The 26111-nt window shown below is 55.7% G+C and overlaps 2 protein-coding genes across 4 annotated transcripts; one reads left to right on the top strand and one right to left on the bottom strand.

The window, feature by feature from the left end:
* The first annotated feature begins 53 nt into the window (after window positions 1-53).
* Window positions 54-18717, top strand: PLD3 (phospholipase D family member 3). Of its 3 annotated transcripts, none has more exons than XM_047835538.1 (12): window positions 54-194; window positions 10826-10918; window positions 11019-11093; window positions 11182-11324; window positions 11809-11992; window positions 13355-13475; window positions 13553-13680; window positions 14793-14993; window positions 16732-16871; window positions 17357-17522; window positions 18035-18134; window positions 18219-18717. In XM_047835538.1, the coding sequence occupies exons 2-12, from the start codon at window positions 10892-10894 to the stop codon at window positions 18404-18406; spliced, it is 1473 nt and encodes a 490-aa protein (XP_047691494.1). In that variant the 5' UTR covers window positions 54-194; window positions 10826-10891; the 3' UTR covers window positions 18407-18717. The 3 variants fall into 3 exon arrangements, with proteins under 3 accessions (XP_047691494.1, XP_047691495.1, XP_047691493.1); XM_047835539.1 differs by lacking the exon at window positions 54-194 and adding an exon at window positions 9927-10265 and having other exon boundaries at window positions 10720-10918; XM_047835537.1 differs by lacking the exon at window positions 54-194 and adding an exon at window positions 9928-10265.
* A 752-nt stretch (window positions 18718-19469) lies between these two features.
* HIPK4 (homeodomain interacting protein kinase 4) lies at window positions 19470-26066 on the bottom strand. The gene is made up of 4 exons (XM_047835527.1): window positions 25353-26066; window positions 22300-22656; window positions 20706-21554; window positions 19470-19945 (listed from the first exon to the last, which is right to left on the bottom strand). Exons 1-4 carry the CDS (start codon window positions 25815-25817, stop codon window positions 19766-19768), a joined length of 1851 nt encoding a protein of 616 aa, XP_047691483.1. The 5' UTR covers window positions 25818-26066; the 3' UTR covers window positions 19470-19765.
* Window positions 26067-26111: the final 45 nt, after the last annotated feature.

Genomic DNA, 26111 nt, shown 5'->3' on the forward strand with positions numbered 1-26111 from the left:
CCACGGTCTCCCAGGCGCTTCGCTCCGCCCCGCTCTAGCGAGGAGCGCAGCCAATGAGAAAGGCACATGCCTAGCCCCTGCTAGCCCGCAGTCTTGCTGGAGTGCGCCTGTGCGAGGCGGGGGTGGCCGGGCGGGGCTCCAGCCGGCCAGGTGCGTGCGGGGCTGGGTCCCGGAGTGGGAGACGCGGAGTGCAGGTACTGTGCGATCTGGGGGCGCGGCGCCTCTGTTAGCCTTTTCATGTTGTCCTTCCCGCCGTAATTCATTTCTTCCCTTTTGTCATCCAGTGCCCCTTTATGTAGCCATTCCTCCCCTTGTGTCGCGCCCCGGTTAAATCGTCACCACCCCGCTTCTGTCGGCGTCACCCTCCTTATGTCGCTGTCAGCCGCCTTAATTCGCTTTCGTTCTAAGTCCCTATTGCCACCCTACGTTGCAGTCTTCCCCCTTTAAGTCACCATTGCTTTCCGTCACCTGCTCTCTTCTTTTGTTGCTATTTTTCTTTTATGAAGTCCTCACTGAAGTCGTCATCATACCCCCATGTCACCTTCACACGCCTCCTGTCACCATCTCCTTAAATCGCAGTCACCCTTCCCTTGTGTCATGTTCACTCCATTCCTCCCATGTCACCTTTGCTTCCTAACAGTCACCGTCCATGCCTCATGCTTCTAGTTTTCCCGATAAGGAGCCACTCTGCCTTCCAGTTGTTTCTCTTGCCTCCGTGTTGCCGTCATTCTCCGTGTCACCTCTCACATACTCACCACCGTATGGGCTAGAGTCCCATCCTGGCGTGTGCCAGAATCACAGCTCCACCGCTAAACCCTGGGTAACCTTGACCACCTGATCACACCTTTGCAATCTCAGCTTCCTCATCTGTAAAACGCACACAAGGACACCTACATCAAGGACGATTATGAGGATTCTGCAAATTTATTCTTGTGATATGCTCATCCTGATGTGGAGATTTGGACTAATAACGTTATTAACCATGTCACCCTCACCCTCACGCGGTCCCCTTCATCACCTCTTCATTGTCACCTCCCCCCCCTCCCCTCGGGTGCCCTCATCATTCCCATGGTGTCGGTACACTCCCTGTGTCATGATACCCTCTGCCATGGCAACCACCCACGCCACCCCACGTCACAGTCTCCATGTTCTCATCTCTGCCACGTCACCACACCTGAGGGGGTGGCCCATCGGCCATCACAAACCTTGCTTGGGTAAATACTTAATCCCTATTTCTGCCTTGGTGGATTGAGTGATCTGCCACCCCCAAAACGAGAGCATTGAGCCGACGCTGTAGTGAGAATCCAGGAGTAGTGTGGGGTGGGGGGAGACTAGCTAGCTTAGACCCAGGTTCCCTTGACTTTTAGAATCGGGGGTACAGAGAGATGAGGCAGGTCCCGGCACACCTCAGTCCAACCTCAGCGACCCTGAATGCCTAGGTAGAGAGGTAAGTATCTTATTCACTCAACTTGCCTTGGGGAGGCAGTGTGAGACAGTGGTTAGCAATGTGTGCCTGGGGGCTGGAACGCTGGTTCCAATCTTGGTTCTAGCACTTAGTACTTAAAAAGTTGCATGGCTTTGAGCAGGTGGCTTAACATCCCTGTGTCTCAGTTGCTGCATCTGCAATATGGCAATAAAAACACAAGGTATTCATTCAACAAATATTTATCAAGCATGTTCTACATGCCCAATACTGTGCTAGGCATGGTGGGACACATCAGTGAACAAAACAGACAAGAGATCCCTGCACCCATGAAGTTTCTATTCTAGCAAGGGTCAAAGACAAGCAGACAGGTAAGTGGATTCTATGATGTGTTAGAAGAAGGGGGAAGAGAAAAGAAGAGGGATGGGAATGCATGGTAAGGGTTATAGTTTCAAATAAGGTGGTCAGGAAAGGTCTTCTGAGATGGTATATTTGAACAAAGACATGAAGGAGGGGAGAGAGTGACGAGGCTCTACGGGGAAGAGCGTTGTAGGCAGAGAGAACAGCACATGCAAAGGGCCTGAGGTGGGGACACACGTAGAATACTTAAGGAATAGCAAAGAGGCCAGTGAGGGAGGAGAGGGGTGGGGATGAAGCCAGAGGAGTGAGGCGGCAGATCATCTGGATGTCATGGGCCGTGGACAAGACTTTGGCTTTACTCTGAGTGAGACGGGAGCCATGGGAGGATTTGGAGAAGAGAGACTCAATCTGATGTGACACGATGTGACATGAAACGGCAGCAGCAGCAGCTCCAGAACTTCGACCAAGGATGGATCGGCCAGAGCAGCCTGGCCAGAAGGAGCACCAGAGCTGTCTGCTTAAAGCTGCACTCACATATCCTTTATATTTGGAGAAAGCTTCCGACGTCCCCCTCAAAGACTGGGAGGGAGAGGAGATGTTGCTAGAGTGTCTGCGAAGCCAGTGCCACCTCTTGGTTCACGTGCTGCTGGGGTTGGTGGGGAGGGGTGGCAGACAGCCACGGATCTACAGATGATGAACAACAGGAGAGGCGGCTGTCTACACCTGGGGCCCCGAGGCAGCTCAGGGTCAAATCCTGGCTCCACTGTTTCTTGGCTGTGTCCTTTTGCGCCAATGACTTAACCTCTCTGGGTCTTTAGTTTCCTCATCCGTCACATGGGGCTGAGGAAAGGGCTAATTCGGTGAGAAACTGAATATGTAAAGTGCTTCCAGCAGCGCTCGGTTCAGTAACAAGGGGCCCTGCCCTCTCACCCCACTTCCTGCCCTCCCTCCGGGTGGCAAGGAAAAGACATTCTGCCTGTATGTTACATTCATGAATCGGTTTCCGACATCGTGGTATCCTGGAACAGAACTGAGCCCCGGTTCGAACTCCATACCGACAGACTTGACATTGTACAACCCGAGCAGAGTTTTCCCTGAACCCTACTGCCTCATCCGAAATGGGGAGAACAGTGCCTTGCCCCCAGATGTGCGGTGGTGTTATTTTTGAACTGAGACATCAACCACTTTCTCTCTCTCTCTCTCTTTTTTTTTTTAATATTTATTTTGAGAGAGAGAACGAGCAGGGGAGGGGCAGAGAGAGAATCCAAGCAGGCTCCAAGCCACCAGCGCACAGCCCAATGTGGGGCTCGATCTCACGAACAGTGAGCCGAAATCAAGAGTTGGACGCTTAACCGACTGAATCACCCAGGCACCCCTAACACTTAGCGGTTTTTTTCTTTTAAGTAAGCGCCCCGCCCAACGCGGGGCTTGAACTCATGACCCTGAGATCAAGGGTCAAATGCTCTACCGAATAAGCCAGGCACCCCCATCCACCATTTTCAATTGTGAGGCTATTATGTCCCTCCCCTACTTGTTTTTTCCAAGGCACATACTATATGCTTCATGCGTCTATCTATTGTCTCACTCCCCCAAAAGAATGTCATCTTTACTAGGATTTTGTTTTTTTCTGTTTTGTGCTATCTTTCCAGTTTCTACACAGGCCTTATCAGTGAGTAGTCACTGAATACTAGTTGAATGACTAGATGAATGAACTGATACCTACTGTCCCTGTGTTGGGTGGTAATGGGCACACTGCAGCGACTGAGACGGCCCAGCGCTGCCCTCATGGGTTTCATAGTCCAGTGGGAGAAACAAACCCATCACCAGGCCGTGACAGCACAGAGCGGTCAGGGCTGGGGCTGGGGAAACAGAAAGGTCATGTGGGATGGAGAAGCCCAGGGACTATTGGAACCCAAAGTGGGGGGTGGTTCTGGACCAGCCCGGGAGTCAGGGAGGACTTCCTAGGGGAGGTGGCACATGAGCCGATAGGAATGAGCAACAGGAAGAGGAGAGAAAGGTGTGCTGGGCAGGAGGAGCAGCTGTGGGAGTGTTTGGTGGTAAAAGTGTGGTTTCAGTTCAGGGAACTGAAAGATATTAAATATGGATGGGACATACATGAGACAGTAAACCAAAGAGGTTATTAAGGGGAGATCATTCGGGGCTCTGGGAAGCACAGTGAGGAGCTGAGACTTTGTCGTAAGGATGCCAGGGGGTGGTGGGGGGCATAGGTTTTTGAGCGGGAAAGGAACAATTTTCCATTCAGATGGAGGGGGACTAAAAGGGTCGGATAGAGATTGGGAACCAAGGGAGGTGGCGGGAGTGGGGATCCCAGTGGGAGTGGGATCCCTCGATCCCAGAGGGCAGGTCGAGGCTGTGGAGGGGAGAAAAAGGGTGTGTGTGGGAGAGACCTTCAGGATGCCAATTAGACAAGCTGTGGAGGGTCCAGGACGATGCCCAGGACTCCAGGGGAGTCAGGGCGGTGGGTGGGGAGGGGTGCTTTCTGAAAGAAGTGACACATAGGCTGAGACCCATAGGATGAATAGGATAGCTGTCCTTGAAATGGGGACCCAGAAGAGCAGCAGGTTTGGGAGAGATGCTAAGGACGGTTGAGGACATGGTGGGCGTGAGGGGCTTGGGGACCCCTGGAGAGAAACATCTAGGAGGCCAGGGAGCTTCCAAAGCTGAAATTCAGGCATGAAGTGAGAGCTGGAGACAGCTTTGGGCCCTAGAGGACATGGTAAGAAGTTTGCCCTTGGCCCTGAGGGCAGTGGGGAGCCACAGAACGGTTTTGAGCAGGGATGAGACAGCTTAGATTTTTGAGTTCCAACTCAGAAATATTCACCAATCATGATGTATTTTGTTGTTTTTTACCCATTTGTTTTTCAGACCAAGCATCTTCTCTCCCTAGGAAGGGCACCTTCTAAAGGTCCTTTGAAATAAAGGTTCTACTGCTCAAAACAAAACAAAACAAAGTTTACAAAACCAGTGCTCTGTTCCGTTTTCTGTAGACTTGACCTCAGGCGATTGTTCAGTCCGAAGGGGTCTGCACAATCAAGTGAAAATCAGCTCCTTCAAACACAAGAACATTTCTGTTTTGAACCATATGGAAGGCCCATAGGTTTGTAAATGTTTCCTGTGGTGTAGTCTGGTGCTTCAGCAGCCAACTGGCCCTGCACCCTCCTTTGCCCTCTCAGGTGGCTTGAATCAAACTTAAGCTGAATTTTACTCTCAGGCTGAAAGGCTGTAATCTGCACCCACCCATCTGCTCTGGGCTTAGAGCACAAGCTGGTTATCATTGTGTATAAAAAAATGTCACTGGGTCTAGAGAGACCCCTGTGAACCTCTTTTTTCAAAGGTTTCCATTCTACCCCATTTCTTCTGTTGCCAACAAACATTTATTGAGTGGTTGTGATGTGCTGGGCACAGACTTAGCTTTTTAAGGGACACATAAGTCTATCTGTGCTAAAAGTGTGTACAGAGTACTAGGGGATACACAGATGTCACCAAGAAGCTTGTTTGGGGGATTTGCTATGCTGCCTGTCTCCCATGGATGGGTTCATTGACAGATGTGAGGTTGGTATATTTGTTTCCCCGTTGGTCTGAGGAGGAAAGTAAAGCTCCGAGAAGGGAGCCTTGGTTCCCAGGAATACATGGCTAAGCTCTGAACCCAGGGCGGTAGGACTCTGAGACCCACCCCTTAAACCATTCAGAGTTCACCAAGCCTCCACCCCCTAGATGAGTATGAGATGATCCCCCACCCTTTTTTAATTTTAAGTTTACTTATTTATTTTGAGAGAGAGTGCATGCACACATGCGTGCAAGCTGGGGAGGGGCAGAGAGAGGGGACAGAGGATCCAAAGCAGACTCTGCATTGACAGCACAGAGCCCGATGCAGAGCTCAGACTCACAAACCATGAGATCGTGACCTGAGCCGAAGTCAGACGTTCAACCGACTGAGCCACCCATGAGTTGTGCCCCATGAGACGATCCCCATTCTATAGATGGGCCAGCAAGGCTCAGAGAGGTAAAGCCCCATGCCTGAGGTCACTCAGTAAGAGTGACAAGTGGGATTTGAACCCTAGGCTCTGCAACGTAAAACACTGGTATGGAGGAAGGATCAAATCTCCTGCCCCCACCCAAGGGAGGGGTGTTCAGGGAGCTGTGACCCAGCACGTGTCTCCGAAACCCAGTGGGTTTTGCTTCCTCCTTTTCTGTGGGCTGTAGTGTCACACTCTAAGGCAGGCAGGGCACAAGCCAAGGGACCAGGGATATCCTCTGGGCTGGGAGGGGCACCCTTGCAGACAGAGGTACATCCCATGACCAAGGAAGCAGAGCATAAGGATCAACCTGGGCATTGGCCAGGGACCCCGTAGGGGTTCTGGGTTACTGGCAACACAGGAACTGAGCCAAGCTGAGGAAAATGCCCAGCACCTGCCAGCCTAGCTCTGTCAGTCTAGCTGTCTGCTCCCACCTTTGATCTCCCCCTGCCCTGCGTCCCCTTCCTCCCAGGGATCGGGATAGGGATGCTGGATACTTAATCCAGCTAAAGCTTTTTTTTTTTTTTTTTTTGGAGACTGTGATATGGAGGAAAGGGCACCCAAGCTAAGAGCTTGAGCCTCATAATTTAATTTCCACACAAGTCCTATGCATTTAAAAAATTAAATGGTCACTAAAGCCCTACAATAAAAAGCATCTTGTCTTGGGGGTGGCCGGGGGAAAATGGTGCCTTTTTTCTTTTTCTTTTTCTTTTTTTGTCAGGAGCCTTGACACAATCACATTTATTGAGAACCTCTCACGTGTCCATTCTATACACTTGAGAGGTATTAATCCCTTTAGTTCAAAGGAGTCCCTTCTCAAATTGTGTATGTTCAGAATACGCAACACGCAGTGTATGTATTCATTCATTCGTTCGTTCATTTCATTTCTTTCTGGCCTTTTCCCAAGTTGACCTTCCCCAGATCAGCTATTGGGGCACTATCCGTGGCAGTTGTTTGGGCCCAAACCGCTGGCTGTACCACACACACACACACACACACACACACAGGTCTGTTCCCCACACAGCCAGAGGAAGCCTGCAAACACACGAATGAGTTTCCTGTGGCTGCTATCACACGTTACCACAAATTGAGTGGCTTAAGACAACCAAAATGTATTCTCACCATTCTGGAGGCCAGACATCCAAACTCAAGGTGTTGACGGGGCCAACACCCCCCTTGAGGCTCTAGGGGAGATTCTTGTGACTCCAGGCATACCTGGGTTTGTGGGCATATCTCAGCAATCTCGGCATCCCTGGTCACGTGGTCTTCTGTCTCTTCTCTTCCTGTCTCTTAAAGATACTTGTCATTGGATTTAGGGCCCACCCGTATATTCCAGGATGATGTCATCTCAACATCCTTAATGACCTCTGCAAAGACCCTTTTTCCAACTAAGGTCACATTCACAAGTCCTGGAGATTATGGCCATATTGGACATATCTTTTTTGAGGCCAGCAGTCAACCAACTACAACACCCTAGGCAGATCATGTCTGTTCTCTGCTCAGAGCCTACCCATGGCCCCGACCTTCTCACCACAATCCAGGCAGCCCTGCACAATCTGGCCCTGTCACCCCTCTGACTGTTCTCTCCTCCTCACAGTCCACCCCACTACAGACACACTGGCCTTCTTGTTCTTCCTAGTACACATCAAGCACACTCCTGCCTCTGGGCCTTTGCACTGGGTATTCCCTCTGCTTGACACACTCTAAGTAAAGTCCATGTAGCTCCTTCCCTCCCCTCCTTGAAGTTTTTTCCAGGTATCCCCTTCTCAGTGAGGCTTTTCCTGACAATCCCAACTCCTCCCCCCCAACCCCGTCCCACTTCCCTGATTCTCTGTGGCATGTATTACCTTCTAACATAATTTACTTATTTTTGTATCTGTCTTCCCTGGTGTCTGTTTTGTTCACAGTGGTATTTCCAGTGCCTCAAACAATAGCTGGTACATAGATACTCAGTAAGTATGTGTAAAATCAACGAACAGCCTTATGAAAAGTAGGTACTATTGTCACCATGCCCATCTTACAGATGGGAAAACTAAGGCACAGATTCATTGTCACTTCTCAAGGTCAAACAGTCACATGAGCACTGAGGATCATATTCAAGTCAGGCATCTGGCTCTGGAATCCACAGTATTAACTGCCTTACAGTCTAACCTACCTCTCCATTTTATTTATTTATTTATTTATTTATTTATTTATTTATTTATTTATAGAGAGCGAGCAAGCACAAATGTGAGCGGGGGAGGAGCAGAGGCAGAGGGAGCAGAGCCCAACTCGGGACTCTATCTCACAACCCTGAGATCATGACGAACCAAAATCAAGAATCAGACTCTAAATCAACCACCAAGCCACCTGAGCACCCTACTAGTTTCTTGGTTGCTTTTTTTTTTTTTAAATACCTTAAGTGTATTTTTTAAGTTTATTTATTTTGAGACAGAGAGGGAGACAGAATCCCAAGCAGGCTCCACCTCATGAATGCAGCACTCAATCTCCTGAACCATGAGATCATGACCTGAGCCACAATCGAGAACTGGCCACTTACCCAACAGAGCCACCCAGTTGCTCCTTAGGTGTATTTTGATAAAAATATAGCAGAAATTAAAAGTAAACCCTTTATTTCAGACCTGTAATCACCATACAAGTTGAAAGCCAAAATGCCACTAATAATCTGAATGAAGTGCATGCTAGTTTCTACCTATTTTTGGTGTATTAATGGCCATTCCAATTCTCCGCCTCATTGTGCCCAGTCCCATGCCTCGCACCTCCGTGCCCAACCTCTCCCCAGTTTTGTTTTTGTTCACTTTATTTTCCCTAATTTTACATCGCTTGCGGTTCCAACCCCACATTTTGTTGTTGTTGTTTTAGAGTTATCTACATCCAAAGTGGGGCTCAAACCCACAATCCCGAGACTAAAAGTCACAGGCTCTACTGGCTGAGCCAGCCAGGCACCCCTCAACCCCGTGTTCTTCAATAAAACCTTTGTCACCAAGGCTTTTGAAAATAAATAAAAGCCAAATGTTTCCTGCCCCAAGCCTCCCCTCGCCCACTTGGCAACCCTGCGGTCAGCCACCTCTAAGATTGTTTTCTGCTGCTTCTGGTGACCTCTGAAGTTCCAAATAACCTTGGTCTGTTACCATTTCTTGCTGGATCCATTTGGCCCATCCCCGTTTGTCTCCCTGCGATGAGAGGAGGGGATCTAGCTGTGCTCAGCCCTTGCCAATCTGGGATCTGACGTCGTGGGTGAAGGGGTTTCCAAATTATCCTTTCAAGTGTAGGCTGGATCCTCCGGTAACGCGGAAGGGCGGGGGGGGGGGGGGGGACCTAGCTCCCTTTTGCAATTTTCTTCTTTCCTTCTTTTTTAAAATCTCAGGAATGCGTGCCGTGGGACGCAACACCTGTGTTGGCTTTATAATTATTTCTTAATCTGCACAGAGATTTTTTTTCCTCTACTTTTCTGTAAGTCGCTTATATTGCACAATTTTTAAAAAGAAAATAGGCGTACAATAAAAAGCAATCCTCACCCACCCCAAATGCCACTCGAGGCAACCCCTTCTGACGTTGTCGCATCTCTCAGTGATCATCCTTTTCTGCATCCATCTGTTGACTTCTTGCGCGGACGGAGGGGAGGGCGTCCCGCCCCTGTTGTATTGGGAAAGGTGGGCGGGGAGGGGTTCTTCAATTCTTTTCGTCAGCGGTGGTCTTAAATCCTGCTTGGGAAAAAGGAGATGGGAAATGGGAAATCTTGCTTAATCTTCCAGCCGGAGCCTGGATTTCCGAAACAAAAATTTTAAAATCCCTATCAAAATATCAGTTGGCTTTTTTTTAAAGAAATTAAATAGTTATCCAGACTCCAACAGAAAATCCACAGTCTCCTTCCACCACCCCGCTCATCCCCCCCCTTCCCAACCCCATAGCTTGAGTTGTGTCTTCTGATTTTATTCGCTACCTCTGAAAATCATATTATTCAACCTTGATCGCTCCACTTTATTTTATAAGGCTTTGAAAATTTTTTGAGTATAATTGACATTTTATACGGGTTTTTTTTTAAACAATTTTATTTATTTTTGACTAGGTAATACATGCCCATGGTACAAAAATTCACAAGGTTTGTAGACAAGATGCGGGGTTTCTTTTTCTCTTTACCTGTACCCTCCCTACCCCACCCCGGGGCTCTGGGGGATATGGGTGGCAAAGCCCACCCCCCAGCCATGTACTCTCCGCACCCCGGCCAGGTTGGCGGGACCGTATCTGGGGGACCGGAGCCCCCCTTCTCCCTGCGGTGAGCCGGGGCGGCCTGCGCACTGCGCAGACTCCCCGCTGCAGTGGGCGGAGCCCCGTCTGGCCCCGCCCCCCTTCCTCCCGCCCCTGCTTAGCCTGTTGGGGCAGAAGCTGGGGCCCCGCGGAGGTAGCAGCTGCCGCCTGTGGAGTGAGACCGAGTCCCCTCCGGGGTAAGGTGGTGGAGGATGGCTCGGGGGATGGGCTGGGGGCTGGCGGTGAGGCCCCGATGGTTCCGGCCTCCCGGCTTGAGCTGTCTGGTGGGTACCTAATGGTGATGGCAGAGGAGCCACCTGGAAAATGCTCCCTGGGTGGTCTTCGGGCTGCGAGAAGCCAGGCAAAGATTTGGGGCTTCACTGACCCCATCCGGAGTGGTCTTCTTGGGAATGTCTATATTAGAGCTCAGAGAAGGGAAGATGCTAATAGGGAGCGTAATAATGAGGAGCAGGATGGGCGCTAAGGGGGAGGGGGCAGGGTGGGCGCTAAGGGGGACAGTGTAGGCACCATGGAATGATGGGAAGAAAGCAAGGCGTTAGACTTTGAGGGATTTCGAAAACCCTGCTGACCAGCGGTCAGCTTCCTCCTTTTGGGGTGGCGGGCCCCATGCCAGTGATCCCGTGCTTACAGACAAGGAGACCCAATGGATCCCGTGAGCCCGACACTACTCTGCTTTCCGTGATGTTCCCCCAAAGCCCGGAAACCCCACCACAGTGCCAGCTTTTGTTCCCCACAGTTTGGAGACCCTGACACACCCACTTGCCCCGCCTGGGCTCCACATATCCCCTGGCTGCCTGGCAAGATGAAGCCTAAACTGATGTACCAGGAGGTAGGTGGATCTGGGGCCCCGTGGGGTGGGGCTGGGTGCAGTGGAGGGCAGAGACCCTGCCGAGCTGCCCTGTCACCCCCCTACCATACCCATTCCCCAGCTAAAGGTGCCTGCTGAGGAGCCTGCCAATGAGCTGCCCATGAATGAGATTGAGGCTTGGAAGGCTGCGGAGAAGGTAGGAGCCCGCCACCACCCTCACCCTGTCTCAGGTGTGGGCTGGGCTGGTCGCCTTGGGCTGGCTGATGGCCTCCTCTTCCCCACAGAAAGCTCGTTGGGTCCTGCTGGTCCTCATCCTGGCGGTCGTGGGCTTCGGAGCCCTGATGACTCAGCTGTTTCTATGGGAATACGGCGACTTGCATCTCTTCGGGCCCAACCAGCGCCCAGCCCCCTGCTACGACCCCTGCGAGTAAGTTGAGGCGGGGGAGGGGTCTCGGGCAGTGGGGGGAAAGAGCCCTGCCAGGACCCGGATGCTTACATATTGAGCAGGGACTGCCCTGAGCCACAGCCGGTGCCTGGGACAGGGGGAGGTGATCTGATCGCAGACTCCCAAATGCACCGTCACAGGGCCTTCCCTCCATCCCCAACCCCTCCCCCCAACACTGTTCCCATGACAGCCACAGCATCATTTTCTGTCCGTGTCTGTGAGCAAACCAGCACACACACAGACACACACACGGCATCTTCCGACACATGTGTGGACAGACACACACACGCACAAATAGCCGCATGCGCAGCCTGCCTTCCACTCGTCTAGACGAACAAATGCACAGACGCACAGAATCGTGAGTACAGGCACACACAAATATCCTCCGTGGACGGACAGGGGAGCACTCATGTTCCAGCCGGTTGTCTCTGGCCCCCTGTGGCTGATACCACCCCCCACCCCCCAGAGCAGTGCTGGTGGAGAGCATTCCAGAGGGCCTGGACTTCCCCAATGCCTCCACGAGCAACCCGTCCACCAGCCAGGCCTGGCTGGGCCTGCTCGCCGGTGCCCACAGCAGTCTGGACATCGCCTCTTTCTACTGGACTCTCACCAACAATGACACCCACACTCAGGAGCCCTCTGCCCAGCAGGTACCTGGCAACATGGGCCCTGGCTGGCAGCAGGGGCGGTGGGAGCCATTGGGGGGAGGTGGGGGGGAGTGAAGGGGGTTCCCCTGCAGCCCAGGAGACAGATGGGCACGTCTCACACAGTGGGTTGGACACAGGTGATTGAAAGCAACTGTCTTCACATCTCTGGACTGGGGGCGTTTGTCACCGTCATCTGGAGGCCTCTGAAGGTCAGGGTGTGGGTCTGGTTACCAGGGATTAGGCTGACAGCAGTTGCTCGCCCAGACCCTGTCACACAATGAAATGGAAGAGTAGGTAACAGCCCAGCCTCAAGCCAGCCTGCCGCCTCCCAGCCACGTGACCTTGGGCAGGTCACCGCCGCTCTCAGGCCTCAGCTTCCACATCTATAGAATGGGGCCAATAGCTAGCACTTGCCGCTTACAAGAATAAATCCATGCAGATTCCAGCATGGTCTCTGACAACCATCGCCCGCCCCCCCCATCAGCGTTTGCTTTATATCCTTGTCAAGGTCTACAGACACCCTTAAAAAACATAAAACCTCAAGATGTGAAAAGGACCAGCCTAGGCAGGTGACCCCTTCCTTGAAAGACACACTGACTTGGTCCCTTCTTGTTTTCCTCCCCCTGCTGCCTCTTTTTGTCAGAAGCGGGCTTAACATTTATTAAAATTGCGGGGCTCCTCAAGCACTGCCTGAAAACATAATCACAGAAGTTAAAAATGATTGGAGTGCTCCCTCCCCGCCGGCTCCCCCTGGAGTGGTTCAAAGCACAAAGCACAGACATAGGAGGCAGGTGACCTGGGTTCAGATCCCACTTCACCACTGAGTTCTCCGATGCCAGCTTTCTCCTCTGCACCTCCGGGATCTTACTCAGACCTGCCTCATCAGTGAGAGCAGTGAGGAGTCTGTGAGTTCAGATGTGAAGGGGCTTAGGGTGGGGCCCGGCTCACAGTAGGAACCAGGGAATCCTTGGCTGTCGTTCTTACAGTTATTGGCACCATCGGGCCTCGCCCTATACCTTCCTGGATCCCCAGCCCGTGCCTTGCCCCCAACATCTGAGAGGGTGCATGGAGGCCCCTGTGGTGCCAAGCTTTGACGCTTCCAAGGCAAGATCTTGGGGAAGTCCCTGGAAGGACAGGACTGGCAGGGAGGCCCTGGTGTGGCCCAGAGCACCAGTAATTAACCAGATGAAAGGTTTTCATAGCTTAGCCTGTAAAGCCATCTCTCCGTGTCCCGGCTAATGGAAAGCCTGTTCAGTCCTGATCACAAATTGAAATGCAAAATCAAGACGGCCTTTTTTGGGGGGTGCCGCATGGGGTGGGAGAGCTGGCGGGCCCAGCCTCTCAGAGGCTCTCCCCTCCCTACAGGGTGAGGAGGTCCTCCGGCAGCTACAGGCCCTGGCACCTCAAGGCGTGAAGGTCCGCATCGCCGTGAGCAAGCCCAACGGGCCCCAGCCGCAGGCCGACCTGCAGACCCTGCTGCAAAGTGGTGAGCCAAGGGGCAGCCGTGGGGGGGGCCGGGCCGGGGGCCATCCGAGCCGGCTCCCGACAGCCTGTCTGTCCCAGGTGCCCAGGTCCGCATGGTGGATATGCAGAAGCTGACCCATGGCGTCCTGCACACCAAGTTCTGGGTGGTGGACCAGACCCACTTCTACATCGGCAGCGCCAACATGGACTGGCGCTCCCTGACCCAGGTCTGCCTGCACCCTGCCCGCCCACCCTTCCCGGCCCCTCCCCGCCCCCACGGGGCGCCCGGCCTCCAACCACACCCCTCTTCCATCCCAGCATCTTCTGTGTCCAGTCTCTGCAATGGCTTCCTTCCTACCTCCTACCAGGCCTCCCTAAACATCCCCAAATCCAGCCCAGCCCTCACTGCCTTCCCCCCCGCCCGCGGAAGCCTGGGGTTTCCTCTGATCCCCGATGACAGCTGCCAGCCCTTCTGCATTCAAGGCCCTGTCCACCGATTTGCCCTTCATTATTCATTCCCTGAGTGCCTGCTCTAAGCCCAGGCCTGTCCCGGGAGATACTGGGAACGTGGTGGTAAGCGATGGACCTCTGGGAACTGTCAGTCCAGTGCAGAGGCAGGCTGGTCACCAGGCAGTGCGGCAGCCCAGAGGGCCAGGGCCAGGATGGGGGACCCAGTCTGGAGTGTCAGCGAAAGTCTTCCAAAGGAGGTGACAGCTAATATGATAGCTGAAAGATCTGTAAGAGTTAGCGCGAGACGGGAAAGAAGGTACAGCTTAGGCAATGATCCTTTATTTCCTCAGCAAATAACTCCCAAGCCCCTAACAGCACCAGCTCTGGGGGAGATGCTGAAGATACAGCTGTGGCTGAGACATCCCTGGTGGCTGTCTTCCCAGTCCAGCGTCACTAGAGAGAAAAATGAGGGAAATCCAAGGGACTGTGAAAGCCCAGAGGAATGCCCGACACAGTCTGGGCAGTCAAGAGAGGGTTCCTGGAGGAGGAGGCTGTCAGCCGAGCCCGAAGAATGAGTAGGAGCTGGTTCTGTGGAGGGTAGAAACAAAAGCATGGGCAAAAGTTTGGGAAACCTGGCACTTCAGAATAACCAAAGGATTTTTGCCAGAACTCGGCGAGTTCTTAGGCTTCAGTCAAATCCACGCCCATCTTAGGACTTTAGTCCTGGTGGTGGCGGCGGGGCTGGGGACGGAGGGGCAGAAAGATGGGGAGGTTGAGAGGCAAGGGGCAGGAAGGAAGGCTGAGGGGGGTGGAAGAGGGGGCTGTGGGTGTTCATGCCATCCGTGGGTGCCAGGGTACCACCCCCAGGCTCAGCACTGCCTTCCCACAGGTCAAGGAGCTAGGCGTGGTCATGTACAACTGCAGCTGCCTGGCTCGGGACCTGACCAAGATCTTTGAGGCCTACTGGTACCTGGGCCAGGCGGGCAGCTCCATCCCGTCAACCTGGCCCCGGCCCTATGACACGCGCTACAATCAAGAGACACCGATGGAGATCTGTCTCAACGGAACCCCTGCTCTGGCCTACCTGGCAGTGAGTCTTTGGGAAGAGGGGCCCTGTCACAGTCTCTGCCTAACCCTGCCCAGTGATGGGGAGGGGGCGTCCTGGCCACTCACTCTGGCTCACTCTGCCTGGTCTGGGGCCGGGGCCGGGTCCCAACCTCCCTAGGCCTCGGTTTTCTCTCCTGCCACCTCTAGGGAGGTACAGCTGTGTTCATGCAAGCCCCCGGTGCCTCTGTGCTGTCCCAGATAGCGAGCGGCTCTTTGTGTTTAAATCGGCTAAAATTAAACATGGCCAAGAATTCAGTTCCTTGGTTGCCTTAGCCACATTTCAAGTGCTCGGTAGGCACATGCGGCAGACGGCTACCACACCGAACGGTGCAGATACATATAGAACGTTTCCATCGCTGTGGAAGGTTCTCTTGGACAGCATCCGCGGTCGCCTGTGGCAGACGCTGAGCCCTGTAGACGAGGCGCTGCTGTTTTCAGCTGCTGAGACTTTCACCAGTTGGGGCGGCCAGTCTGGGTGCCTTTTGGTCCCCCTGAGCAAGTGACCTGGCCAAGCCCAGAGTCCTGGTGGAGGGCCACACAAAGGCACGGATGCAGGGACCCATGATTTACAGGGGTCCTTTGCTCTGGTGGCCTCGCCAGGAAGGCTAGGCGTTCCCCTGTTACCACTTCCCCTTCAGAGCTTGAGTTTGCTCATCTGTCACGAAGATGGAGGGAAATAGGTAAAGGGCATGGTGTGGTACGGTACATAGGCAAGGTCAGCAATGAGCAAGTCAGGGACAAAAGTGATTAGAGGTCCTTAAACCTGAGCACGCATCAGAAGCATGGCGCTGGGGCAGGGGGCGGGCGGGGAGGGTGGCTGTTAAAACCCAGACTCCTGGGCCCCGTCCCAGCACCCTGGCTCGGTATGCCGTGTGCAGTGAAGCCCAAGAATCTGCAATTCTTTTTTCTTTTCTTTTAATTTTTTTAATGTTTATTTGTTTTTGAGAGAGAGAGAGAGACAGATAGAGCATGAGCAGGCAAGGGGCAGAGAGAGAGGGAGATGCCGAATGTGAAGCAGGCTCCAGGCTCTCAGCACAGAGCCGGACACAGGGATCAAACCCACGAACCCATGTGATCATGACCTGAGGCAAAGTCAGACACTCAGCTGACTGAGCCACCAGGTGCCGCCACCCCCCCCCCCCCCCCCCCCAGCCAAGAATTTGCAATTCTAACAAGTTCCAGGTGATGTTGTCTGTGCTGGACCAGGACCCTTATGTCAGGAACCCCTGTGTTAGAGCATAAATTCTCTTTTTTCTTAATGTTTATTTATTTCTTTTGAGAGAGAGCTTGCACAAGCAGGGGAGGGGCAAAGAGAGAGGGAGAGAGAGAGAATCCCAAGCAGGCTGTGCTATCAGTGCAGAGCCTCATGTGGGGCTTGAACTCATGAGCCATGAGATCATGCCCTGAGCTGAAATCAAGAGTCCAATGCTTAACCGACTGAGCCACCCAGGTGCCCCTCGCATGAATTCTGGAACCAGACAGCCTAGGTTCAAATCCTGGCTCCATTTGTCAGCTGTGTGACCTTAGGCAAATCACTTACCCTCTCTGAGCCTCAGTTTCCTCACCTATAAAATGGACGTGGTAATTATCCCAACCTTTCCCGGAGGCTGAGAATTCAGTGCAATCCACAGGACCTGGCTTGGGACAATTTGTCTGTGCCTGGGGTCCACTATGATGGCACCCTTGGCAAGGCACGTGTCTTGACTGCCCCCTCCCTGCAGAGTGCGCCTCCACCACTGTGTCCCAGTGGCCGCACCCCAGATCTGAAGGCCCTGCTCAATGTGGTGGACAACGCCCGGAGTTTCATCTACGTTGCGGTCATGAACTACCTGCCCACCATGGAGTTCTCCCACCCACGCAGGTGCCACTGCTGCATGGACGGGGCTTGAGGCAGGGAACCACCGTGAATGGAAGAGGCAGTGGGAGACAGAGTGATGAGGCCACAAAGCAGGCAGGGGACCCAGGCAAAGGGAAACCACAGGGAGAGGCAGAGGAGACAGGGATGGGGGATTTGGATACTCAAGACGGGGTGGGCCGGGGGGGACAGAGGAAAGGATGACAGTACTGGGGGGTTGGGGACAGGGCGGCGGACCTGAGGCCTGGGGCAGGGGTTGCGCGGTGTAGGATTTCTCAAGTTAGGGAGCAGGGAGTATGGGCTGGAAACAGGATGAGGAGCTTGGGGGGCAGGAGTGGGAGCCAGAAACGGGATGGGGCACGTGGGATTTAAGGAGGCAGGAACAGAACTGGGAGCCAGAGATAGGGCGGTCTTGGGATTTGAGGGCGCTCGGAAGCTGGAGCAGGCCTCAGGGTGAGGCCGTAGGTAAAGCTGTCCTCTGAATCCCCCAGGTTCTGGCCCGCCATTGACGACGGGCTCCGGCGGGCTGCCTATGAGCGGGGCGTCAAGGTGCGCCTGCTGGTCAGCTGCTGGGGACACTCTGAGCCATCCATGCGGGCCTTCCTGCACTCCCTGGCCGCGCTGCGTGACAACCACACCCACTCCGACATCCAGGTGGTAAGTGCCCCCCCCGGCCCTACCCCTCGGACCTGAAGACAGCCCTCAAGGAGCTCACCTGTCACCTGACCGGGACGACCCAGATGGACAGGGCTGTGCCATGAGGGGGAGACGGTGGGTCCAGCCAGGAGGACAGGGCACAGGGAGAGGGGGCAGGGCCCAGACGGAGGAGGCATGGACGGAAGCATCATGGCCAGGATAGGGGGGTCCTCCCGGGAGGCATCTGCCCCAGTGGGGGGGTGTCAAGGAGGACTTTTTGGAAAAGGGGACATCTGTGGTGAGACCAAAGGACGAATAGGAGCTGTTCTAGAAGGAATGGCAAACAAGGCAGCTGGTTCCTCCCTGGTAGCAGACACCCACTCCGCTGGGCCCTGTTCTGCTCTCACAGTTGTGTGGGAAACAGCTGAGTCCCTAGTCCTGCAAACCTGCTTCCACTCCCCACCCCAGACCCTGGCCTGTCCCCAGCCCCACCCTGCATCTCACGCTCCTTCCCGTTCTCCCCTCGCCCTCAGAAACTCTTTGTGGTCCCTGCGGATGAGGCCCAGACCCGGATCCCATATGCCCGCGTCAACCACAATAAGTACATGGTGACCGAACGCGCCACCTACATCGGTGAGTGTCCTGAGCTCCGCCAGGGGGATGGAAAGGGAGTCCGGTCACAGCCGTGGGCTCTGACTCTCTGACCCCACCCGGCAGGAACCTCCAACTGGTCTGGCAGCTACTTCACGGAGACGGCGGGCACCTCGCTGCTGGTGACACAGAATGGGCGTGGTGGCCTGAGGAGCCAGCTGGAGGCCGTTTTCCTAAGGGACTGGGACTCCCCTTACAGCCATGACCTTGACACCTCAGCTGACAGCGTGGGCAATGCCTGTCGCCTGCTGTGAGGCCGCGGTCCCGCAGACAGGCTGAGGCCTGCGAGGCCCCCACGGACCCAGATATCCCGGGTCCCGGCCCCTGTCCCCGTGCCCCCGCTTCTGTGTGTCCCGTTGTGGCTCCACTGGCTCTCCCCTGCTCTCCCACCTCTACCTCCGCCCCTGCCAGCCTGACGCTGTGGCCCCAGGACCCGGCCCAGCTGGGGGAGGGATCAGCCCCCGAAGAAATGGGGGTGCATGCTGGGCCCGGCCCCCTGGCCCACCCCCCTTTCCAGGGCAAAGAGGGCTCAAGGTTATAAGAAGAAGTAAATAACTTGTCTGTACAGCCTGTGCCTGGCTCAGTGATGTGAAGTGAGGTGTCGGGGTCGGGGACGGCTGGCATGGGCCTCTCCTGGAGACGTAGTGCTTGCTGAGCCCTCAGCATGTCAGCGGTGTGGCTTGGCAAATCCTGAACCCACAGCACGTGCTGTGCCTTTAGCATGTATTTGGCACGTGCTGGGCTCTCGGTGTGCAATGCACATGAACCAGTACGTGCTGAGCATGTAGCGTGTGACCATGTGGACTGGCACGAGCTGACCCCCACGTGGCCAGCCCCACGCTGCTGCGCACACAGCGTGGCGTTCCCAGCCTCCCAGCCAGACGGGCACACGCTGACCCGTCACCATGTCCCCCAGGGTGGGCTCGCATGTCTGAACACTGGAGTGTGCACCGAGCGTGAATTTCTGCCTGCCAAGTGAATTGACACTTAGCGTGACCCAAGCATGGGTGAGTGCATGCCAAGCCTGTGCACGTGGCAAGGGCAGGTCAACAGATGAGACCTGGGCATTTGGCGAGCTTGGGTTGGCAACTGCTGAACACCGGGAATGATCTGAGGGTGGATTCTCCCGTGCCAAGCACGTAGCATATTTAGGGGGTGGGTCAGCGAGCGAGCGCAGCCTGTCCCTTCCCAGTGCGACGGCACCCCAGCCTCCAGCCTGAGCCGGTAGCCGACTGGGCGCAGATCGGAGAGCAGGGCCCTGGCCACCGGCCTGAACCCCACCCTGGCACCAGGCCAGGCTTCACGCAGGGCTGCTGAACAGTTCTTTATTGAAATAGGCAGAGGCGGCGGGGCCAAGGGCATGCGCGGGGCCAGCGGGGTACAGCCCCCTTCCTGTGTCCCTTTGGCCCAGGGGGCCACGGTCCAGACCCCAAGGCCCTCCTGTGTTCGACGTGTGTGTGCTGGCATGCATGCACCATGGGCTAGGGTAATGGGGAATTTCTGGATAACTATCTTTCTGTAAGAATAATCTGTGGGTTCAGGAAATGGCTCTGAGGAGGGGATCCCAGCCCAGCTAGCACAGCCCCCGGTGATGGGCAGGGGTGGGGTCACCATCAATGGTGCCCACCGACGTGCTGCAGGAAGCTGGTGGTCCGGGGTGCACCATGCGGGTGAACGTGGTGGGGTGGGAGCCCCTGAGCCAGGGGCCCCCTGACACCCTCCAGGGTCCAGTCTGGCTCACTCAGCCATTCCCCAGGGCAGCTGCTGGGGTCGAAGAGCTCAGGGCCCGGCGTCTGTGGGGGAGAAGAAAGGACCATCAGCCAAGAAGCCCCCCAACCCTGGGAACCACCAGCCTGCCCCTCACGGACTCTCTCCACTCCTGAATGAAACCTTTCTCACTTCCTGAGGGAGATTTTGTTGGACCCACATTGTAACTTTCGGGCCTGAAATAGCATATGTGGAGACCTTAAGGGATTCTGAAGGAACTTCTTTCCGAGGGGGGGTGAGCACCTACTAAGGCCTTGTTCCGAGTGTTGGGCCTTTATCACTTCCTGTAGATGGATTACTACTACGTTCTTAGTTTTCACACAGCCTGAAAGTGCATTAGTATGTGCTGAGCCTTGTCACATCATGAGAGTAGGTTAATGTGTGCCGAACTTTACGTCCTGAGTATGAGTTAGTGTGTGCTGAGCCTCTTAACCTGAAGTTAGTAGCGTGTGCTGAGCCTCATCGCATTGTAAGGGTGGGCTAGGGTGTGCTGAATGTTACATCCTGAACACAGGCTGTATCAAATCCTAATCGTATCCTGAACACGGGTTCGTGTTTGCTGAACCTTATCACATCCTGAGAGTGGACTAGTATGTATTGAGCCCTGAGCCAGCTGCAGGCAATGCAGACGTGCGGGGGGGGGGGGGGGGGGGGGGGCAGCGGGGGAGGGGGGACGGGGGCGGGGTGGTGGGCAAGGCCTGGTTCACGGACACCCCCATCTTGGAGCTCTGGGAGGCCCTGATCCCAGACCCACCTGCACCCCGCCGGCCCACCTGGCTCACTCACGTCAGCATCCATGGTCATATCCTCGATGTCTGGTCCATCCCCATCCCGCTGCAGGATGGCAGGCGGCTCGGCAGAGGCCCCGCGGCGCTCTCCTTCGGCCCAGCCGCTGCCTTGGCACGGCCCATCGTCGTCAGGCTCAGCCTGGCTCAGCCGGATGAGGTTACTGAAGTTAGAGTCCGATTTGGAGCCTGCGGGAGGCTTGCGGGCCTTGTGGCGGCCTGCCAGGCGGCTGCCGTAGAAGGCCAGGATGGGCTCAGGGCCCGAGTCGGGCGCCCGGCGGCCAGCGGCGGCTGCCTTCAGTGGGGCCAGCATGTCGGGAACCACATCGGCTCGGGTCTCCCCCCACAGCCCGCGCCCCACCTCCTGCAGACTCAGGTCATCCAGCTGGTCGATGGCCCTTTGCATGCCCGGTGCCTTCTCCTCGCAGAAGAAGGGCCCGCTGCCCACCACGCTGCCCAGGCCCACGGCCTCCTCCTCCTCGGCCAGACGGTAGTAGGGAGGCCCGTCTTCCGCAGCGGCCACCACCGGCGCGGGCGTCTTGCCCTCCGCCTGCAGGGAGAGGCGGCGGCCGCGCAGCGAGAGCTGGTAGTAGCGGGTGGTCTCGTGGGCGCTGCGCAGCTGCTGCATGGACACGAAGGGGTGGCGCAGGGCTGCGCTGGGGCTGATGCGTTCGTGCGACTCCCACGTCAGCATGCGCTTGATCAGCTCCACCATGCTCTTGAGGTCAGCACGCTCCGCCAGCGCCTCGCGGTCCGGGAACGTCAGCCGGGCGGCCGCCCCACCGCCATTCACCGTCTCGATCTGGTCCAGCGATTTGAGCATGTACTTGCGGCGCTCCAGGGGGCGCACCTGGTGGGACCCCGGGGGGGGGGGGGGGAGGACGGGGCACGAGGCTGACGTTGAATCCAGGCCTTGGGCCTTGGGTGCTCCCGAAGTGGGGCCCACACATGACCCACCCTCCTCCACCCCCAGCTCCCAGTGTGCCCTGGAGGCTGGTCCAGGGCGCTCATGTTGCTACGAAGTCCACACACCTGAAGCTAGGCTTCCGGTTCTGCCCGTGATCTGACTCGGAGCTCTCTTGCTGCTGGAGGGCCACACCTACTCCCCAATACCAGACACCCCCCCCCCACCGCCCCGGTCTGACCCAGAGCCCTCCTACTGCTGCAGGAAAGGTACCTGTGTTCTGTGGTCCTCCTGTCATCTAACCCAGAGTCTCACTGAGCCAAGTTTCACTCCCTCCCACACCTGTAGTCCTCCCCAGATCCGTGGGTCCGGCCCCTACCAGCTGCTAGCAGAGGGGCTGTTCGAAACCTCTGGTCCTCCACCCCCGAGCCAGGTCCTCCAGGGCTCCCAGTGGTCGAACCTCCCTGCCACACTAGCGTGCTGCCCCCGGCCACGAAACTCCGAGGAGCCACCATCCACCTGCAGTGCCACCTTCGGTCTCACCCACGTCTCTCATGCCGTGACCACTCCCGCAGCTGACCCTCGAACTTCCGGTCCTCTCCGAGGTCTAACCTGGATTTCTTTTTTCTCGATGCGATGCGGCAGCCCCCGCCCCCCGCCGCCGCTGCCCTCGCCCCGCCTGCGCCCCTACCTTGGTCTCAGCCAGGTAGTCGGCCGAGGACTTGAGCTGCCAGGGGTTGCTGGCATCGGGGTGAGGGCTGCGCTTGAAGAAGTGGTGGGCCTTGCGGGCGGCGTGCAGCAGGTGGGGCTTGGGCAAGCCCTGGGTCTCACAGATGTAGCGCACCTGGTCGTACTCGTTGTTGCCCGGGTAGAGGGGCCAGCCCAGGTGCAGCTCGGCCATGACACAGCCCAGGGACCACACGTCCACCTTCTCACAGAAGGGCAGCCCCAGCAGAATCTCGGGGGCCCGGTAGAAGCGCGACTGGATGTATGGCTCTTTCACGTAGCGCACCTCGCTGAAAATGCTGGCTGAGCCGAAGTCAATCACCTGTGTCGGGGGAGGGAGGCAGGTGGGCAGGGCGAGGGACAGGGACAGCCGTTCGAGGCCTCCCCGGTGTCTCTCGCCAGTGTCTTTCTGCATCTGCCATCTGGCCATCACTGTGTCTGGGAGTCTTTATCTCTCATTTATGTCCCTGTCTTTGCCAGTCTACGTCTCTGGTTTGCATGTTGGTCTCTCCGTCTGTTTCTTTCCACTAGAACCTATGTCTGTGAGGGTTAGGATCCCTCTCTTTGTCCTTCGGTCTACACCTCGTCCATCAGCAAATCTTGTTGGTTCCACCTTCTGAACAGATCCAGAATCTGCCCACTCTGTATCCCAGCCTCATCGCCCCCCACTGCCCCGTCCTGTCCTCCGTCATCTCCCACTGAGGCCAATGTAAGGGCCTGTGGTCTCCCTGCTCCTCCGGTGCCCCAATCTCTGCATCAGATGCACCCTAAGAGATCCTATGAAGACCTGACTCAGATCACGTCCTTCCCCTACTCAGAACCCCCCTGTGGCTTTATCACATCCTGTGATGAAAGCCAATGGCCTCACCGTGGCCCCCAAAGCTTGAGCAATCTGCCCCATCACCTCTCTGCCCTCAGCTCCTCCCCCTTTCCCCCTCGCATGAGCCTCTCACTGTCCCTTAAATAAGCCAGGTGCATTCCCAGCTCAGAGACTTTGCACTGGCTGATCCCTCTGCCTGGAATGCTCTTCCCCCAGATGTCCACACGGTTCCCTTCTCTCAGGTCTCAAATGTTACCTTCTCAGTGAGACCTCCCCTGCCCATCCTATGAAAAATGGCCTCCCCCACCGTTCCTATCCCCCTTCCCAGCACTCTGCTTTTCTCCAGAGCTCTGAACACCACCTCACACACCATACATTTTACCTTTCAGTTGAGTTCATTGTCTCTCTACCCAGCTAGGATGTCAGTCCCATCAGGGCAGGGATTTTGTCTGTTTCACTGCTGCCTCCTTAGAAACTTAGAATAGTACCCAGCACACAGCTAGGGGCTCCGTCAAGAGTGAGTGAATGAATGAATGAATGAATGAATGAATCAACTTTATGTCCCTGCCTTTCTTTCTGCCTCTTGTTTGTAACTCTCTTGTTCTTTTTTTTTTTTTTTTTTTTTTTTTTTTGCCTTTTCATTGTTTGCCTGCTCATCGTGCCTCTCATCTCTCAGCGTCTCTCTCTGTCTCCATCTCTGTGTCACTGCTAGGAAGACACCTCCCTGAAGCCCCGACCCTCTTCTGTCTTTATCATCAGACACTGTTCACATCCCTCGCAGGCCCTCGGAACATGACAGGGGCTCGACGAGCACCTGCTGAACCAGCACTGTGAATGTGGCTGAAAGTCTGTCTCTCTCAGGGCCATGGGCCATTTTCACTCTGAATGTCCAAGACTCTTGGTCCCTGCCTCAGTTTCCCTCTCCGAGTTTCCCTGCTTTTCATTCAGCTACCCCTCACTTTCTAGGTGCAGGAGGTGGTATGATGAAATGACTCTTAATCCGGACTCTAAATACAGACTGCTGAGGCCTGAATCTCAGAGCTTGAGGGACCCTGGGCACTCAACGTTCATGGGATCCATCCATCCATCCATCCATTCCACAAACACGGGAGGGGTGCCAGCACTGGCCAGGCGTTGTGGATCTGTCCTGTTTCCTGCTGTGTTCGTGGGAGTCTCTCTTTCCTTGGGTCTCTGTCCTTCCATCTCTTAGGGCAAAATGATCTGCCTTTTCATGTCTCTATATCTCCCCGTGACTCTGACATTCATTTAGCATTGTCTCCGCCACAGGACTGTGCTGGCAGATGCCGACAGATCTGACGTGGCTGCCTTCACGGAGCTTCTTGTTCAGACCCATCCCCAGACAGTAGCAAACCCAGAAGTGGACCGAGGGGCCAGGGCTGGGATTGGGGGGCACAGACAGGGGGGCTAGGGCAGAGGGATTGGGGCTGGGATGGGAGGGGACACAGGCAGGCAGAGGGGCCGGGAATGAGATGGAGGGAACCAGGGGCTTGTGGCCTGCAAGGCCCTGTGTGACCAGGCCCCGTCACCTCCCTGATCCCCTTTCCTTCCTCTTCTCACCCTGCTTCAGCCACCCTGGGCTCTGGGGTGCTTCTCAAACACATAGACTCAGATCACTCCTGCCTCAGGGCCTTTGCACTAGTTTTTCCTTCTACCCAGATGCTTTTCCCCAGATGTCTACATGGCTACCTCCCTCCTTTGGGACTTTTCTCAAATGTCACCTTCCCAGTGAGGCCTCCCTGACCTCCTTGTCGACAGTTTCACTCAGCACCACCAGTCAACACCCCACATCCTCCTCCCTACTTTATCTTTTCTCCTTCTCACTCATATACCATATTTGACTCATTTGTCTTGGCGACTCCGTTTCCCCCACCAGAATGTCAGCCCCACAGAGACAGGACTGGGCCTCGAGGAGGTGAACTAGGAACTGGACAAGGACGAGAGGCCTCAGGTCTGAGAGACAGAGGATGTCAGAATCGGGACAGGGAGATGAGGATTTTAGGACTAGGAGGTGGGGACAGGCATCAAGGGCAGGGTAGGGCAGAGGGGACTTCAGCGGCGTGGGGGGGGGGGTAGGCGGGACAAGGGAGCCCATGGTGACAGGAGGACGTCTAGGGCTGGGGGAAGCCAGGAGAAGACCGGAGCGAGGGACACCGTCACCCCAGGGCCGCCCCACTCACCTTGACCCTAAAGGGGCAGCGGGTCTGGTCCACCAGCATGATGTTCTCGGGCTTGAGATCGGCATGGATAATCGCCAGCTCCTTGAGCCGGGCCAGGGCTCTGAGCACCTGCAGGGTGACCGTGCGGATGTGGCGGGCAGGGAGGGGTGCGAAGTTGTTCTCCTTCTGGAATTCGAAGAGGTTTTGCTCCAGCAGCTCGAAGACCAGGTAGAATTTGAGGGCATCATGGAAGAACTCGAGGAAGCGGATGACGTGGGCCTCCTCTGGGTCCAGGCCTCTCATGCAGCGCAGAAGCTTAAGCTCATTCTTGATGATGCGGTTGCGGTAGGCATCGTTCTTGAGGATCTTGATGGCCACCATCTCCCCCGTGCTTCGCCGCCAGCCCTTGGCCACCTCCCCGAAGGTGCCCTTGCCTAGCACCTCAATGATGTCATAGCAGTCGGTCTCGGACTGGATGGTGGCCATGGTGCCCCTGCCACGGGGCACTGCCCTGCTGTCGCCCTCACCCCACAGGCTTTGCCTTCGAAGCCTTCGGCCCCGCCACCGGCTCCGAGGCCCCCCCAGTGGGGGAAAGAGAACCGCACTTGTATCTCCCGCTGCGAGGTTCGCCCCTACCTCCCTGGCACCCCCCAGCCCCCTGGGCCTCACTGCCAGTCTGCCAGGGGCCACACCCCTCCCCCGAAGCCCTCCTGGCTTGGGACGAGGGGCCCCAGGCGCCCCCGAATGGGTTCCGGCGTTGCTGAGTGGCTCTGGTTCTGT

The sequence above is a fragment of the Prionailurus viverrinus genome, chromosome E2, assembly GCF_022837055.1.
Source record: "Prionailurus viverrinus isolate Anna chromosome E2, UM_Priviv_1.0, whole genome shotgun sequence".
Lineage (NCBI taxonomy): Eukaryota > Metazoa > Chordata > Mammalia > Carnivora > Felidae > Prionailurus > Prionailurus viverrinus.